The sequence below is a fragment of the Triturus cristatus genome, chromosome 3_1 (genome assembly GCF_964204655.1).
Source record: "Triturus cristatus chromosome 3_1, aTriCri1.1, whole genome shotgun sequence".
Classification (NCBI taxonomy): domain Eukaryota; kingdom Metazoa; phylum Chordata; class Amphibia; order Caudata; family Salamandridae; genus Triturus; species Triturus cristatus.
The window spans coordinates 209266258-209281360 of record NC_140583.1 but is presented as its reverse complement, the minus strand read 5'-3'; the positions used below and the strand labels follow the sequence as shown (position 1 = coordinate 209281360).

At 43.9% G+C, this 15103-nt stretch overlaps 1 protein-coding gene across 3 annotated transcripts in view; it reads right to left on the bottom strand.

Annotated features, from left to right (window-relative positions):
* The window catches only part of USP3 (ubiquitin specific peptidase 3), a 290965-nt gene that overhangs the window by 165588 nt on the left and 110274 nt on the right, over positions 1 to 15103 (bottom strand). For all 3 annotated transcript variants that reach the window (XM_085643678.1, XM_085643679.1, XM_085643680.1), the window contains one exon: positions 7713 to 7795. In XM_085643678.1, the coding sequence (XP_085499804.1) occupies positions 7713 to 7795 (83 nt within the window). The remainder of the gene's footprint in view (positions 1 to 7712; positions 7796 to 15103) is intronic.

Here is a 15103-nt window from a genome sequence, read left to right as displayed (position 1 = left end):
GATATTAGAAATAGACTTCAAAAGTTGGAGGCGGAGATTCGAGATGTAGAGCTGGCTCTTCAGGGAGGGCATTCTGCGTCGCTTCAAGCGCAATTGCGTACACTGCTTACAGATTACCATGACACAGCTGAGCGGGAATGCAAATTCAGAGGGAAATACCATACAGCTCGTTGTTATGGAGAGGGGGAACGCCCAGGCCGGGCACTGGCATCCTCCATTCGTCCCCCCCACTTCGCTAACTTCGTCTCAGAAATTACTGATGAGGATGGCCTCATGCATAGAAATTCCTCAGACATACTTGGAGTCTTTAAGAGATTTTATAAAACATTGTATTCCACGCAGCGAAAAGTCCAGACTGATTTTGACACCTTCTTTGAGGACACGGCGATTGCATGGTTGGGTGATGGCCAGAGGGAATACCTATTAGCGCATCATGAGGATGAGGATATCGTATCGGCCATTATGCAATTACAGTCTAGTAAGGCCCCAGACATACCGCACCTCCTTATCCCGGTCCTGAGACATGTACTCGAGGAAGCCCGCGAGACGGCTATTCTGCCTCGGTCAATGCGCGAGGCCCTTATTATTTCTATACCTAAACCGGGAAAGCCATCTGCACAGGTAGATTCCTACAGGCCCCTATCCCTTATCAATGTCGATTCTAAAATACTCGCCAAACTGATTGCTAATCGTATAAGCCCTCTTATGCCGAGGCTGGTCCTCCCGGATCAGTCTGGGTTTGTGCCGACTAGGAGTACAGCCCATAATTTGCGCACTTTGTTCGCCCTGCTTCATGACATAGACCCCGAGGAAAATGCGGCTGCCATATTTCTCGATGCCACAAAGGCATTTGACTCGCTGGAGTGGGACTACCTGTCATACATGCTGGTGCACTTGGGATTCCCACCCCCATTTCTCGCCTGGATTAATCTGCTATATACAGGGCTTCACGCTACAGTAATGATTAATGGGATGCGCTCGTCCCCTTTCTCGTTGGCCAGAGGCACCAGACAGGGTTGCCCGCTATCCCCCCTGTTATTTGTCTTGGCTGTTGAGCCCCTTGCTGCTAAGATACGACAACATCATCGAGAGTATGCGATTGTCTACCCAGAGCGACAGATTCTCGTATCGTTATACGCTAACGACATTACGCTATATCTGCGGCGGCCGGCTCAAAGCCTGAACCCCATAATGCGACTTTTTATTCTGTTTGGACAGCTATCAGGAGTACACATTAATTGGAATAAATCCCAAATGTATCCCCTTTCTGCATCCACGACTAAATTCCAACCTGATTTCCCCCTTCGGTGGTGTGACACCACCCTCACGTACTTGGGGATACTAATCTCTCGCTCTAGGGAGGAGATCCTGCGGGATAATTACGGACGTGCGTTAGCTTCTATCACTGATAAAATAGACACTTGGATAGCCCTGCCACTGTCAATGGCCGGTAGAGCAGCACTGATCAAAATGATCATCTTACCTAAGCTCCTGTATCTCTTTATTAATATTCCCTATGCCCTAGCCGGCATTTCTTCTCGGCGCTGAAAACGCAGCTCATCCGTCTTATCTGGGGAGGGAAGCAGGCTCGCTTACGATGGGAAGTCCTCACACGCCCCTTCTGCGCGGGTGGCTTTTCGGTCCCTGATGTGGAACTGTACTTCAGCTGTGCACAGGCGCATCATGCCATTTACTGGATGAAGCCTCCCCCTTTTATGCCACATTTGGCCATAGAGGATGGTTACATGGCCCCCATGCCGAGCACAGCCTATCTTAGTACTGCTAGGACATCGCGTAGCGCTGCAGACACCACTGTTCAGTCCACTGTTAACGCCTGGCACGATCTCGCTAAAACGACTTGCTGCACGCTACTATACTCTCTGCTTTTGCCCCTTCCGGGACGGCGGGATATTCCGGTCACACAGGAGGGAGGCTGTTGCTGACTCCTTCGTAAACTCTCTATGGATACCTGGGGTCATCTCTACACCGGGGGGAAGTTTAGGACCTCTGCGGAGTTTTTCAAAGAAACCCACCCCACCCCCCTAGATAGATTCTACTATATTAGACTGCGACGAGAGGTTAGCGCTGCTACCCCCTCATTCCCCGCTGAACCTCAGACTATGATCCCCTTGCATGTGGTCTTGCAACAGGATGTCCCTGCCCATGTCCTTTCACTGCTTTACCGTACAGCACAGGCGAATAGGCACTTTGATCCCCCTCTGGCCCGGGAAAGATGGGAGGAGGAGATAGGGTACCCCCTCACGGAGGACCAATGGACGTATTGTTGCAAGCAGACTGGGGAAATCTCTGCTAGTAGCAGATTTAGGATGATCCATTACAAATTTGTGCACTGGTTATATTATACACCGGCGAAACTATTTAGGCTAAAGATTCGAGACAATGACCTCTGTGAACGGTGTGGAGAGGGAAGAGCGGACTTTAAACATCTGGCATGGGATTGCCCGTCTGTGCAGAGATACTGGGCGGAGGTGCTCGGCGCGCTTGACCTCATGACTGGCATACATGTTTCTAAAGACCCTGTAACTGCGGTGTTAGGCTATACTGCCCCTATTGCTGCTAAAATGCGTAGCTACACTTCTATTGCACTGCTCCTTGCTAAACGTAGAATTGCTTGCAAGTGGGGCAGGGGCAGAGCCCCGAAATTTAAGGACCGGATTAAGGACCTGATTTATTGCCAAGAGCAACTAAACGCCTATGCCGACCTCCAACCTCCCTCTTCACGTCCTAGTAACATCTGGGGCCCTTTGCAGAGCTACTTACTGGAGCACTCCACTGAGACTGCAACAGAAACCCCACATTGAGAAACTGTAATCAGCGTGCCGATGAATCCGGCACGCTGATAGCTGGGAGGGAGACATGGCGACACTTCGGGTGGAGAGGGGTGGGAGGCCTGAGTACCCTACACTGTGCTCCTACTAGCACACAGAGCCAATAGCGGCTGTTTGGTTGAGTTGTTTGTTGGGAGAAGTTGTGGTTAGCCCGTTCCAATGTACGAATTGATTGACATACCCATGTGCATGCTATCATCTGTCCCGCCTGCTAACCCCCCCAACGCGGCCGGCCCGATTGGGTTGTAGGCGACTTGCTGTGTAACTCCGCCTCCCCACCACTGATGCAGTAAGATATGTTTAGTTAAAATATTGCATTGCCGGCCTGATGGAGGTTGTAGGCGATATACGGAATTGTATGTCTTTTTTCCTTGAAATGCACAATAAAGGTTGTGAAAACTTAAAAAAAATCAACAAAAAAAAAAATCGAAAGTGTTCCATTGCCCATACACAAGCCAAAGTCTCACGCTCGATGACAGAATATTTTTCCTCACAAGGTGAGAGTGAACGTGAAGCAAAGGCTATGAGAAGAAAACTGTGAAAGAACACTCCCTAAACCAGTACCACTTGCATCAGTGGTGAGGTAAGTGTCAGCTGATTGGTCAAACTCTTGTAAAATAGGTGCATTAGCAATAGCAGACTTTATTTCCTGAAAAGCTTTTTTGCACACATCACTCCAAACAAATGGTGTTTTATTCTTCATTAAAACACGCATATCATACGTTTTCTGAGAGAATTGATTGACGAACTTTGAATAAAATTCAGCCAATCCCAGAAAGGATCTGAGTTCGTCCATCGATTTGGGTTCCGGAGCGTTAATGATTGCATCAACCAATTTTGTCTTAGATTTGATACCAAATTCACTGATTTCGTGCCCTAAGTAAGTAACAGACTTCTCTGCGAATTTACATTTGTTTAACTTAGCTGCTAAACCATTGTTTTCTAGAATTTTGAGAACTTCCCTGAGAATCGTGTTGTGATGTGATCTGCTTTTTCCCATAATTAAAATGTCATCCTGGAAGAAAATTACTTCAGACATATGGCCGAATAATCTAGACATTAATCTTTGGAATTCTGCAGCCGCTGATGCTAAACCATACGGCATACGCTTAAACCTGAAACACCCAAAAGGAGTACAAAATGTTGTCAAATGTCTGCTATCAGGATCATGACCTACCTGATGATACGCTGCAGATAAGTCCAAAGCGGAAAACCACTTGGCTTCTCGCGTCAATGACAGCATTTCATCTATCCTGGGCAGTGGATATTGGTCAATTAGTATTTGATTGTTTAAGTATCTTAATTCCACACATAACGGGCCTTTGCATTGGCCTTACGTGCCAAGACCAATGGAGAAACCCACTCTGCTGCTTCCACTGTTTCAATAATGTTTGAACGTAACAATTTGTCCAATTCTGATTTGACTTCATCCCTTATGATAAAAGGTATATTACGTGCTTTATGTATCTTTGTTATAGCACCATCTTTGAGTTGAATCTGGTGAGTAAAACCTTTTAGTTTATCCACAGGCCCAGAAAAAACAGATGAGAATTCTTCTAGAACCCATTTTTTAGTGTTCTCACCTTCGCACGAGACTAAAACTTGCTCCTTGCTATTGGGGTCCAGAATGATATCCAAGTTTTTCTAGTCTTTTCATCCTAAGACGGATGGCCCATCTTTAGCAATATATAATTTCCCAGTGGCATGCCTGCCTTTAAATCTAAAGACCAGTAACCTAAACCCTTGAATATCAATTCTTTCTCCAATAAAGCTCTCAGGAGCAATATCAGGCGGTTCCATCCAACTACCAATTTGTGAGATGAAGTGTTCCTCCCATACATGTAGAGCGATAATAGTATAAGGTGAACCCGAGTCAGCCGCTACTTGAATAGACACACCACCTAAAGAAACTTGACACATGGGTTTAGTGGAAGAGGAATCTGAAATGTTTAAGACAACTTTCTTCTTCATGGTGGTTTGAGTTTGTACACATTCTTCGCTCAAAGATGAACTGTAATCAAAGTCAGTCTCCTGAATGCAAGATACTTTACCTTTAGTGTTCATATGCACTTTCCTTCTGCACACCTTTGCAAAGTGTCCTATTATGCCACACACTAAACATTTAGTCGATCTAGCAGGACACTTTTGAAAGTTAGCTGAGTGCGAACGACTGCCACATCTATAACATACTAGATCAGAGGTTTTTTTTAATTCAACATTTTCTTTCTTGTTGTTACCTGCTTTAAACTCTTTGCTGATCTTATGGCTACCCTTACTTTCAGAAATTTTATTCACAACTTCACTTTCTTTTTTATCATTAGCTAACGACGTCTTAGCACATCGCTCTGATAGCTCAGCTTTTTTTTACCATAGCAATAATATCTTTTAATGAACCTTCACCTTCCACCCATAACCTATCTTGTATTGTTTTGTTTTTTGTATACATAACAATCTGATCACGTATGAGTTCGTTGTGAAGTTGTGCGAATTTGCACTTGACAGCTAGTTTCCTTAACGCAGCTACATAGTCTTCAATGCTCTCGTGTTTGTCTTGTTTCCTTTGGAAGAAAGAGTGCCTTGTAACAGCAATGCACACACTTGGCGAAAAATGGTCATCAAGATCTAGAATAGCTGCTTTGAATTCATCCATGTCTCCCCCTACTCTGTCCTGCTTCTGTAACTGATTATACACCCGAAGACCCTCTGGACCCAAACACAACATGAGAATTCTTTTTTTTCTTTCAGGTGAAAATGTACCATTCACATCTTCCAGGTTTGCAATATAGTTAATGAACTACTCCATCCAGTCGCTCCAAGCAACAGGTGGTTCACCTGGCACAGATAAAAATTCTCCAGGTGAATTAACATGCATTGCGTGAACAGAGGTTTCTCCAAAAGAAGCACTTGAACTTGTAGAAGGCATGTAGATGCAGTACGTCAACCTCCACAAAAATATATAAAAAGGAGTTCTGTGTAAGATCTTTACTTGTAACCAAACTAAAAGTTTATCGATACTTGAAAGAGAAAATAGTCTAACAAAACATGCAGCGCAGCACCCTTGCAGTAAATAATTATAGAAGTTGTAATACCGTATGATTCTTCTTTTTCTTTTAAGTTGCCGATTTCATTTGTTAAAGAAATGACACCAGAACCAGCTTCCGATCACGATGTGATAAACTCCTTTCAAGATGGCCGCCGTGCGTGACCTTTGCGCACCCTGACGTGATTTGACCTTACTAAGGTAACGTCAGGGAAGCGCGTCGCGTCACGTCACCGACACTTCGATCCAAGGAGTAGAACAATGGGGCTTAGAAGATGCACAGGAGCGTGGGGAGCGCGTCTTTTGAAATGAATATGATGCGTGCTGCAAACGGTGGATACCGTTGAACAGATGCGGTAAGACACTGCACTTACTTGAATTACAGGTATACGATCAAGGCGCCTCACAGTTCAGATCGCACACGCATCGGTGACATCCATTCTGTTTCTTTGTTCCTTCTTCTTCTCCTTTTTTTTGTTGATGTCACGCCAATTCACTCAAACGTTCCTCACAAATCGTTTGCAATAAGTCTCGTCACCGGAATCCCGCCTAGGTTGATCACCGGACCGTCGCCAAATTTGTAGTAACGGTACACACGAAAATATGAGTTGAATCTTCTTTATTCCAAAGTAATTGAGGAAGTAAAAAGGGTGCTGCTACCTCCAACACAGACACTAGCTTATCTGAGTACATTCCAAAGTTCTACCACACAAGCATTCTAAATGATGTAATACATTCTACATATACTATTCTATTTCCAAGCACAGCTAATACATTACTACAGGAATACTCAGGTGAGGAAGCTGTGATTAGAAGTATACATCTGAACACATTCTAATGGATTATGGTTATAGAGATGGAAAGGCACTGTTTATTTACTCAATTAAGAAACGAAAGGTTCCAGAGGATTGAAGGTTGGCATTGTTGGACGCTGCGTTCAGCTCATGGCTGCATTTCTTCACCGTACGTCTGGACTGTTCTGCAATCTCTGTAATCACCATCATCCACAGGGTGGTTCTTGAGCTGCTTATAGAACTCAACATAAAGAGTGGCAGCAGAACTGCAGAATTCACTGCAGGGTGAAGTATGTCAAACTTGGGATTCTTCAGCTTTTGTCAGACAAACATCATGAATTCCTGAAAAGGGGCCTGGACAAACTTTAAATGACCTTTGAAAGCTCGTGGTCTGTCCATAGGATGTTGTCCAAAAGCCCAATGTTCCCAGATCTTTCTGCATTGTTCTTCACCCCTTTGTTTCTATTTTCGTCTGCCATTTGTGCTTCTAGCAGTTGGAACTACTACTGGAGTCTGTTTCTGGATATTAACCCTCCCTGGCTCTGTTCTCTTCCTTGATGTCAGAGGCGGTTAGGCCCATGGTGATCACTTCATTGTTTGTATTCAGCTCCAGTAAAGTGCTATAAGATTGTCAATTGTTTTTTTAACCCTTTATCTCCTAACTGGGACCCCTCTTAAGGAGACACTTAATAGGTTTTGAGCTTCCTGCTCTATGCAAGGTGGCACTGTTGCTACAAGGAGGAGTCCCCCTTCATTGGGCAAAGAATAAAGGGCTCAACAGAAGTTCTCAACAACCAGTCCTTGACAAAAGGATGCACTTGATTAACCTGGCTATCATTAAAAGCAAGCAATATCCATATGTCTTTATACATCTGCTACAAATTAAGTACCATACTAAATAAAGATAAAAAGCTACAAAAGTAACTAGCACATCCGTTCATACTGCACAACAAGCATTTAATTTCAGTATTTTTGCCATCATTCCACAAGTACAATGCAATACATTTAGTCGCCTGCAAAATAACAAACCTGAGCGACTGGAGGATGGCATTCATGAAGCAGGTGTTCCCCAGATTTCGAAGGCCTGTGGCACAGAGAGCAGCTCCACTGCCCTGCAAACCAGAAAGAACATCAGATAAGAGCCCTAAAACACTTAAAACAGTAGTAAGGAAAACAAATTACTGACAAAATTTGATGCGAGGCAGAGATCGGACTATGCTAATGGAGAAAAAAAGAGCAGGGGAACTAAGAGCCACCTCACAGCCCCAATTATGGCCTATTTCACAGAGGAACTGGTCTGGAGACTTAGTAGGACCTGGCAGTGACTCTGATAGCGTTTTTGATTTTCTTTCAAAGTTCACAAGTTTATAGTCTGGAGCAAAGCATTCACGCGTCCGTTGTCCACCTCCTACAGCTCATCTTTCTTGCCTCCCCATCTACACTTCAATGCTAGAACATTGCAATAGCATTGGAACATAGCCCGCATAACAATACCCAGCAATATACATAACACCCTGCCACCATAAAAGCCTTGACGGCATTGTGCCTGACCTTCTAACTGAAACCTACTCTCACGTTGGGCCTCCTACACAATGTCACCTTTGTTTTCATCATCACCAGTTAGCTCATTTTCATTTTTCTACCAATCCTTCTCCAAATAACGCAGAGTCATATTGATAGAACATCACCCTCATTCTGATCTATTTCCACTTCTGGCAGAGAATTCAGATTTTTTCTTTTTCATATTTTTAAGAAAGAGTTCATCTGCTTTAGCAAGCTTCGCAGCTTCTGGAAGTACACTTTTTTGTTAGGAGTGATCATTCTAATGCAGCACCACTCTATACTTTTTAAAAATTTAATATTTTTTAGCCAGAGCTGAAATGACTGGATTATTTCCACAGTTTTAAGCACGTGGCTCCATTATTATTTTTTCTGACACATTTCCTTTTTACATCATTTTTTGGGGAAAACTTTATTGAACTTCAGCACAGTACAACGCAATGTTGCGATCAGGGATGTCACATCCATAAGTCCAGTAGCAAAACAGTTAGCATTACATTTCAATAACTATCCTTGGTACACATCTGTGCAATATACATGTCTACTTTACACCGTATGAGGGCCCCAACGTTACTCCGGAGTACTATACTTTGCTCTGGTAGCGGTTTTAGGTGGGCTCCCCACCTGGTCGTAATGGGCCACACAAAACAATAATAGTATACTTACAAACCTTTAGTGTACCTGCAGGAAAGTGCTGCATTTGGCATGGTTACCCCCCACTTTTTGCCTGACATCTGATGCAACTTGACTTGATGTGCCCTGGGTCCCTGCTAATCAGGTACCCAGGGCCTATGTTCTTTACCAAAACAGTACCTTTGTATCAACAATTGGCTAATCTCTGCCCACAGGTAAGCCCCTTGTAAAATGTACCAAGTGTACTGTGACCAGGGAAGGCCTGTAAGGGCTGCAGCACTTATTGTGCCACCCTTAGAAGCCCTGTATCTTGACACCTGTACACTGCCATAGCAGGCTGTGCGTTTTGGTGCAGAGAAAAGTGAAGAGTTGACATAGCAATCATACCAGTGTACCGTGCCTGCAACCCACGCCGGAGCCTAGGTAAGTCACCCCTCTAGCAGGGTGCACTAGCCCTCAGGTGAGGGTACAGTGACATGAGCCCTGTACCTCTGCAGTGTCTTAGTCCATTCTTATACACTGTAAGTATAGTAAAGCCATAAAGAGTATATGGTCTGGGAGTTGGTCACTACAAACTCCACAACTCCATAATGGCTTTACTGAAGCCTGGGAAGTTTGGTAGACACTTCTCAGCACATTCAACCCACATTGATCCAAGTCTGGGATTTAATGAAAAATGCACTCAGAGGGCATCTTAGATACACCCCCTGAAAAACGACCAGCCCTGGTGTGGTTCTTGACAGGTTTTTGGAGCCCTCAGTAGAGAGACTCCACACTCGGGGTCCAGTAGAAAAGCCCCTCCTGCGCAGAGGTGTCAGGCCTCCTTCCCCAGGGTGGACTGGATCCATGAAGGAGAAGCTTTAAAGGCCTGCCGCCTTTTTAAGCTGTCCCTGCCTTTTGCTGCCCCCAGCAACTGGCTCTCACCAGTTCTGCCCCCCACTTTGGATGGGGGAAATAGGTGGGCAAACCAAGCTAGGAGGAGAGGTGTGCCCACCTTTGCCAACCCACCTCTCAGGTGGGGGAGGGGAGGTGAAGCACACATCTCAGTCTACTCCATCTTGAAGATGAAGGGACCTAGCCAATTAGAAAGAGACTCATGCCCCCTCCCACTGGAGAGTGGCATATTAGGGGGTGTGTCTACCCCAAGGAAGGGCCCCATTGGTCCCAACCGGCACACTCCTTTTAAAGCCCCTAAATTTAGTATTTAGGGGGGAACCCTCGACCTTGCCTCCTCAGACTCGAGGAAGAAAGAAGAAGGACCAAAGGCAGTGCTGACCCAGAAAGAAGAGGACACCAACTGCTTTGACCCTGGCTCTACCCGCCTGTCCCGCCTCCGACCTGACTACAGCGAATCCTGGCGTGTCCAACAGCCAGCAAACCCCCAGAGGACCTGCCCTAGAACCGTCTTTAAGACTGTCTCATGTGATCACTGGATTTGCTCAACCAAAACACACCTACAGACTCCAGACTGCTCCATGATTTTGCACCACTCTGAAACGGACGCCCACAGTCCGAGGTCGAGTGGCCCAACACCACGCGGAGGTCTCCACATTGATCCCGACTTGGGATCTGGTGATATCTGACCTCCTTCAAGCCGACATCTGCAGCCTCAACCTGAAGGCCCCCTTCATCCCCCAACAGCGACCAGAGCTGTTAAGAAGAACCCCACAGCCTTGGGTGGCCAAACCGATGGTGTCCAGGCATCCCCCAAGATCCCAACTTACCTCTCCAGCCTGTGGCTACTTCCAGGAAGCCTCCCTGCCCGAGCCTGCAGCATCTTTACCGAACCGGAGATCCTCATTGAAATCCACAGGGCCCACGACGTCAACTTGGCACACTGCACCCAGCCGCCCTTGTACCGCTGATGGTGGAGCTCTTGTGGTGATTGTTGGTCCCTGCACTGCTGATCTCTACTTTAGGAGCTTTGCTTCCACAGCCAAGTGCCCTGCTTGTCAGCAGTCTCTGCCCGAAGGCCCACTGAGCCCCATTGGCTAACATTGGGCCCCTGCACTCTGCACCCGGCCGCCCCAGTGCTACTGGTGGTGCAACTTGAGTGCCTACCTAGACAATGGGGAACCTTGGCCCTAAACCCCAAAACTCCCACTCGTAAGACATTTACTTACCTGTTAAACCGATAAACATTTTTCTCCCATAGGAACCAATGTTATGAGTTTTTGTTCCCAAAATTTTGTGTTAAACTGACTTTGTACGAGAGAAAAAGTAACTAAACTGCAAACCCTAAAAAGTCCTATTTACCTTGTACTGCGAGATCCCTGGTGGGGTATCTAGGCATTCCACACGAGTAGTCGATGTAAAAGTAATATGAAAGTATTTCAAAAGTAATTACTGTGTTATTTAAACTATTTTTTGAAACAATACAAATTGTAATGATTGCAAATACATACCCAATTGCACTTCTTGAAATGTTCTGTAATTGAAAGTATATTTTACCTACCTTTACCAAATCCTGCTTGGTTCTAGAAATAGAACACACCTATACCTTTTTTTTTTATACTTGTCCAATTGGTCTGGATTCTGTTGCTGAGTGTATGTAATCAGTCCTTGATTGAGTGAATACAATAAATGCTTTACACACACTCTGGATAAGCCTAACTGCTCCCCCACACTACCACAAAGAGAGCTGTTGGAACTTACCTAATTTAGCCTCTGCTATACCTCTGAGGACTCCCTGGACTCTGTGCCCACTATATCTTCCTTTGGTATAGTATATACCGAGCCAGCTTCCTACAGTAACCTAATCTATTGTATGAATATCAACACGCAAGTCACGAGATTAAAGAGCATTAGCATTAGAGAGCATTAGCAAAGTCAATAAGGAACTCACTGCAAGGAATATGCCTACAGATTCCTACATTACTGTCAGCCATTGGCACTTAATGGTACTCAGATCCCGCATACCCAGGTTACCTGGGAATGCACTCTGTTGCATCTGTTTGGGTTTAGGCTCCACCCTCTGTCCATATATCAATTCATTCTATGCACGGTATTGCTAACGAAACATTAATAAAAATAGAAAACCCACATACATGTATAACGAGACCATCCATAAAAACCACTAGCCTGCAAAATGCAATAACAAATAAATAATAACAAAAGCCATATTATGCTACCCTACCAAGTGACTGGCCAAAGATCATAGGTCGGAAATGTATAAGCGGGTTCTTCCATTTTGTTTATTAAAAGAGAAAATGTGAGGAGTTTACAGCTTATTTTTCTTGGCTCACCGCTCTATGGAACTGGTTTTGTTATTATTCTTTAAGGGTGAATCACACTGGGGAGGAAAGAAGGGAGATAGACCATTGTTGCAGGCAGGAAGTGGACAATTGTTTTATTTTAATAAGGCTTTAAAGAACATATTTTGTCAAGTAGCCAGCATAATTAGCATTCACCTAGTAACGTGGTTGAATAAGTTATTACTCTTGTTGCAAAAATGTATGAATAAATGAAAGGTAACACATTTAAAGTTCGTTGCAGCCAGCTCAGCATTTCATCCACCTTATTAATGAAACCAGAACTATTAAGCAGGATAATAATAGCATCCACATTAACACATTTGGAGCCACAGGGAGGTTCAGTAAACGCTCAAAACAGGTCATTTAGATTATCAGAGCTATGTCATGCACAGGATTGTGGATTTTCGATATTTTTAAAATACATTTTGCATCATTTTTAGGACTTACTAAACCTTCACTTTCACCTCGATGACATATATGCGTTTTTTATTGTATTCCCCAAAATTCAGTAATATAATAACCCATATAGCACAGGGAATCTATGTTATGTTGCGTCTGAAAAATGGATTTCACCCTCATAATAACAGCCCCCTAACCGCTCTGCAGTGCTTTCACACTGTCAAGGCGACTAGTAGTATTTACCATTAAGGACCCAATTATGCAGCACAACTATGCAGCAAAAAATATAAAAATTATGCTGAACAGTCTCATGCATTGTTATATGTATCCATCTGAGATAAAAACAATATTTTTGGCGTAATCTGTTAAACTTGCAAATTATGCTGCAAACCCATAATTATTCAGTAAAAGTTAAATCCACAGAATCGCATCAATCCAGTGACCTCACTACTGTTTTATTAAACATTAAAAAAAAAAATAACCATACAACATACAAAATACATAACGAGTACCATGTGTGCTATGTTAGAGATAGATGTGAATATATATATATGTATTTGGTCGTTCAAGGATGGCGAGAGGTTCTTTATTAATAGTAGGGAAAGTCCAGTACCAAAGCGTTTCGGCTCAGGATGAGCCTGTATCAAGGTAACAAGCCCCAACACCAGTCAAAATAAAAAGTCAAACACACATGAAGACTGAAGAAAACCTACAAGCATTGTTGAGCCTGTGTTTTATAAACATTCAAAAGATGTGTATATATGAAAATATGGGACTTTACAGATGTCAAACATGTAACATTAATAGAAGCTTGGACAGTGTTCGAGAATCATGATACAATGAACTGAAATCCCCTAAGGGTCAGTGTCAGAGTAAAGCAGCCTAAACACGATATACTGCAAGGTCACGGAAAGTTTCAATTCAGGTTCCGCCCCAATATGCGTAGCAGTCATCATGACATAGGTGGAGAAATAGGGAGGTAACTATGGGGGCGGGGGGCAGGAGGTAGGAGGGGGAGGTGGGAGTTATAACAAAATTCCAGGGCGAAGCCAAATAGGTAGAATAGGTTTCAGTCATATGCAATACATGTATAGACCTAGACCAGTTCGTCTGAGGTCTCACAGTTCCGGTTGTGCCACGATGAGCATACATTTCACCTCAAAGAATACCAAAAGTACCTCACATTATACTGAACCAAGAAATGCCCAAAGTGTAGATCATACTGATTATATCTGCTTTAAATAATGCTGTTATGCTATGTTAAACCTTCATTTAGATGCCTTATCTTATAGTGTTATTGTTAACAAATCTGATTTCAGACCTTTCAGTTGACTGAGGCTTTCAACCAATCCGCAAATGACGGTTTTTAGGTCAAGCCTATCGGCAGCATTCATGCACTGCTCGCTCTGCGAGGCATGCTGTATCAGAGTATGCACTGGAAGCCCCGCACACTCTCTGCCCAGATTTGTCATTTGCTTGTGTCATTGTCCTTCGTAAATGCTGGCTTCTGATTTGTAAGTAAACTTTTTAGTCCCTCCTTGGTACCGCCTTGTCTGCATTTCTTACCACTCATAACGACTGGACCTTTTACTTGGCTTGTTACAATGTCAGCAATATAAGTGGGTGAGCACTATTTTGTTTATTGACACTGATGGGGAAAATGGCGGATGCTTTTTGTTATATTTGCATGCTGAGCGTGGCGTCTGCTTTAGGGACACCGCGCTCAGTTTAAATTTTATTTTTTTAACTTTGATGTTGAGAGCGGCTCCCACTTCAGGGACACCATGCTTAGTTTCATTTTTTTATTTTATTTTAATAGTGAGTGCAGCGCCCGCTTCACGGACATTGCGCATTGCAATGCAATAGGTATATCTTTTGCAAAATTTTGAACTATTGCTATAGTAAATTACAATGCCTTTTAATGTTATAAAAGGCACTGCCATTTACAATGCCAATGGCTCAAAAAAAAAATATCGCAATTGCGAGACCTATTGTACTGTAAATGCTTTTATGTCTTGCCTACCGGACAGCACATGTGCTATGTTGAGAGAAATACTGTGGGCTTACCAAGAACATAGAGTGCCATATAGACCACCCACTGCATACCACTGGTTGGATTTCTTGTCACTCATTTGCCTGCTTCTTTTTTGTGTTTCAGCTTGTCATTCTCAATCCTATGTTCGTCCTCCCCATAAAGCATTGCCGGTTTACCACCACTTTTGATTGGTTGGCTTCTACACTTCCACTGTATGCTTTTCATGCACTACTTTTTTCTTTTCCTTTAAGCACTTCACAAAATTTAAGGTTCTCTCCAGCTGCCTCTCTCTCTCTCAAATAAATCTTACTTTCCCGCTGCACTTAGTGTTGCTCTCTGTCATCCGTGTGCTTCTCATGGTCATCATCTATGTTGCACTCGCCCTCATGTACTTCCATCCCTCTTTGCTTTCCTGCTCATGTGCGTCTTCTTTGCACGCTCCACGCTGCTCTCTTGCCCATTGCTTCACTCACCCCACTATCTGTGTTGTTTTGCATGTCTGCACCCTTCTTTCGCTCATGTTGCCGCTCTTCCCCACT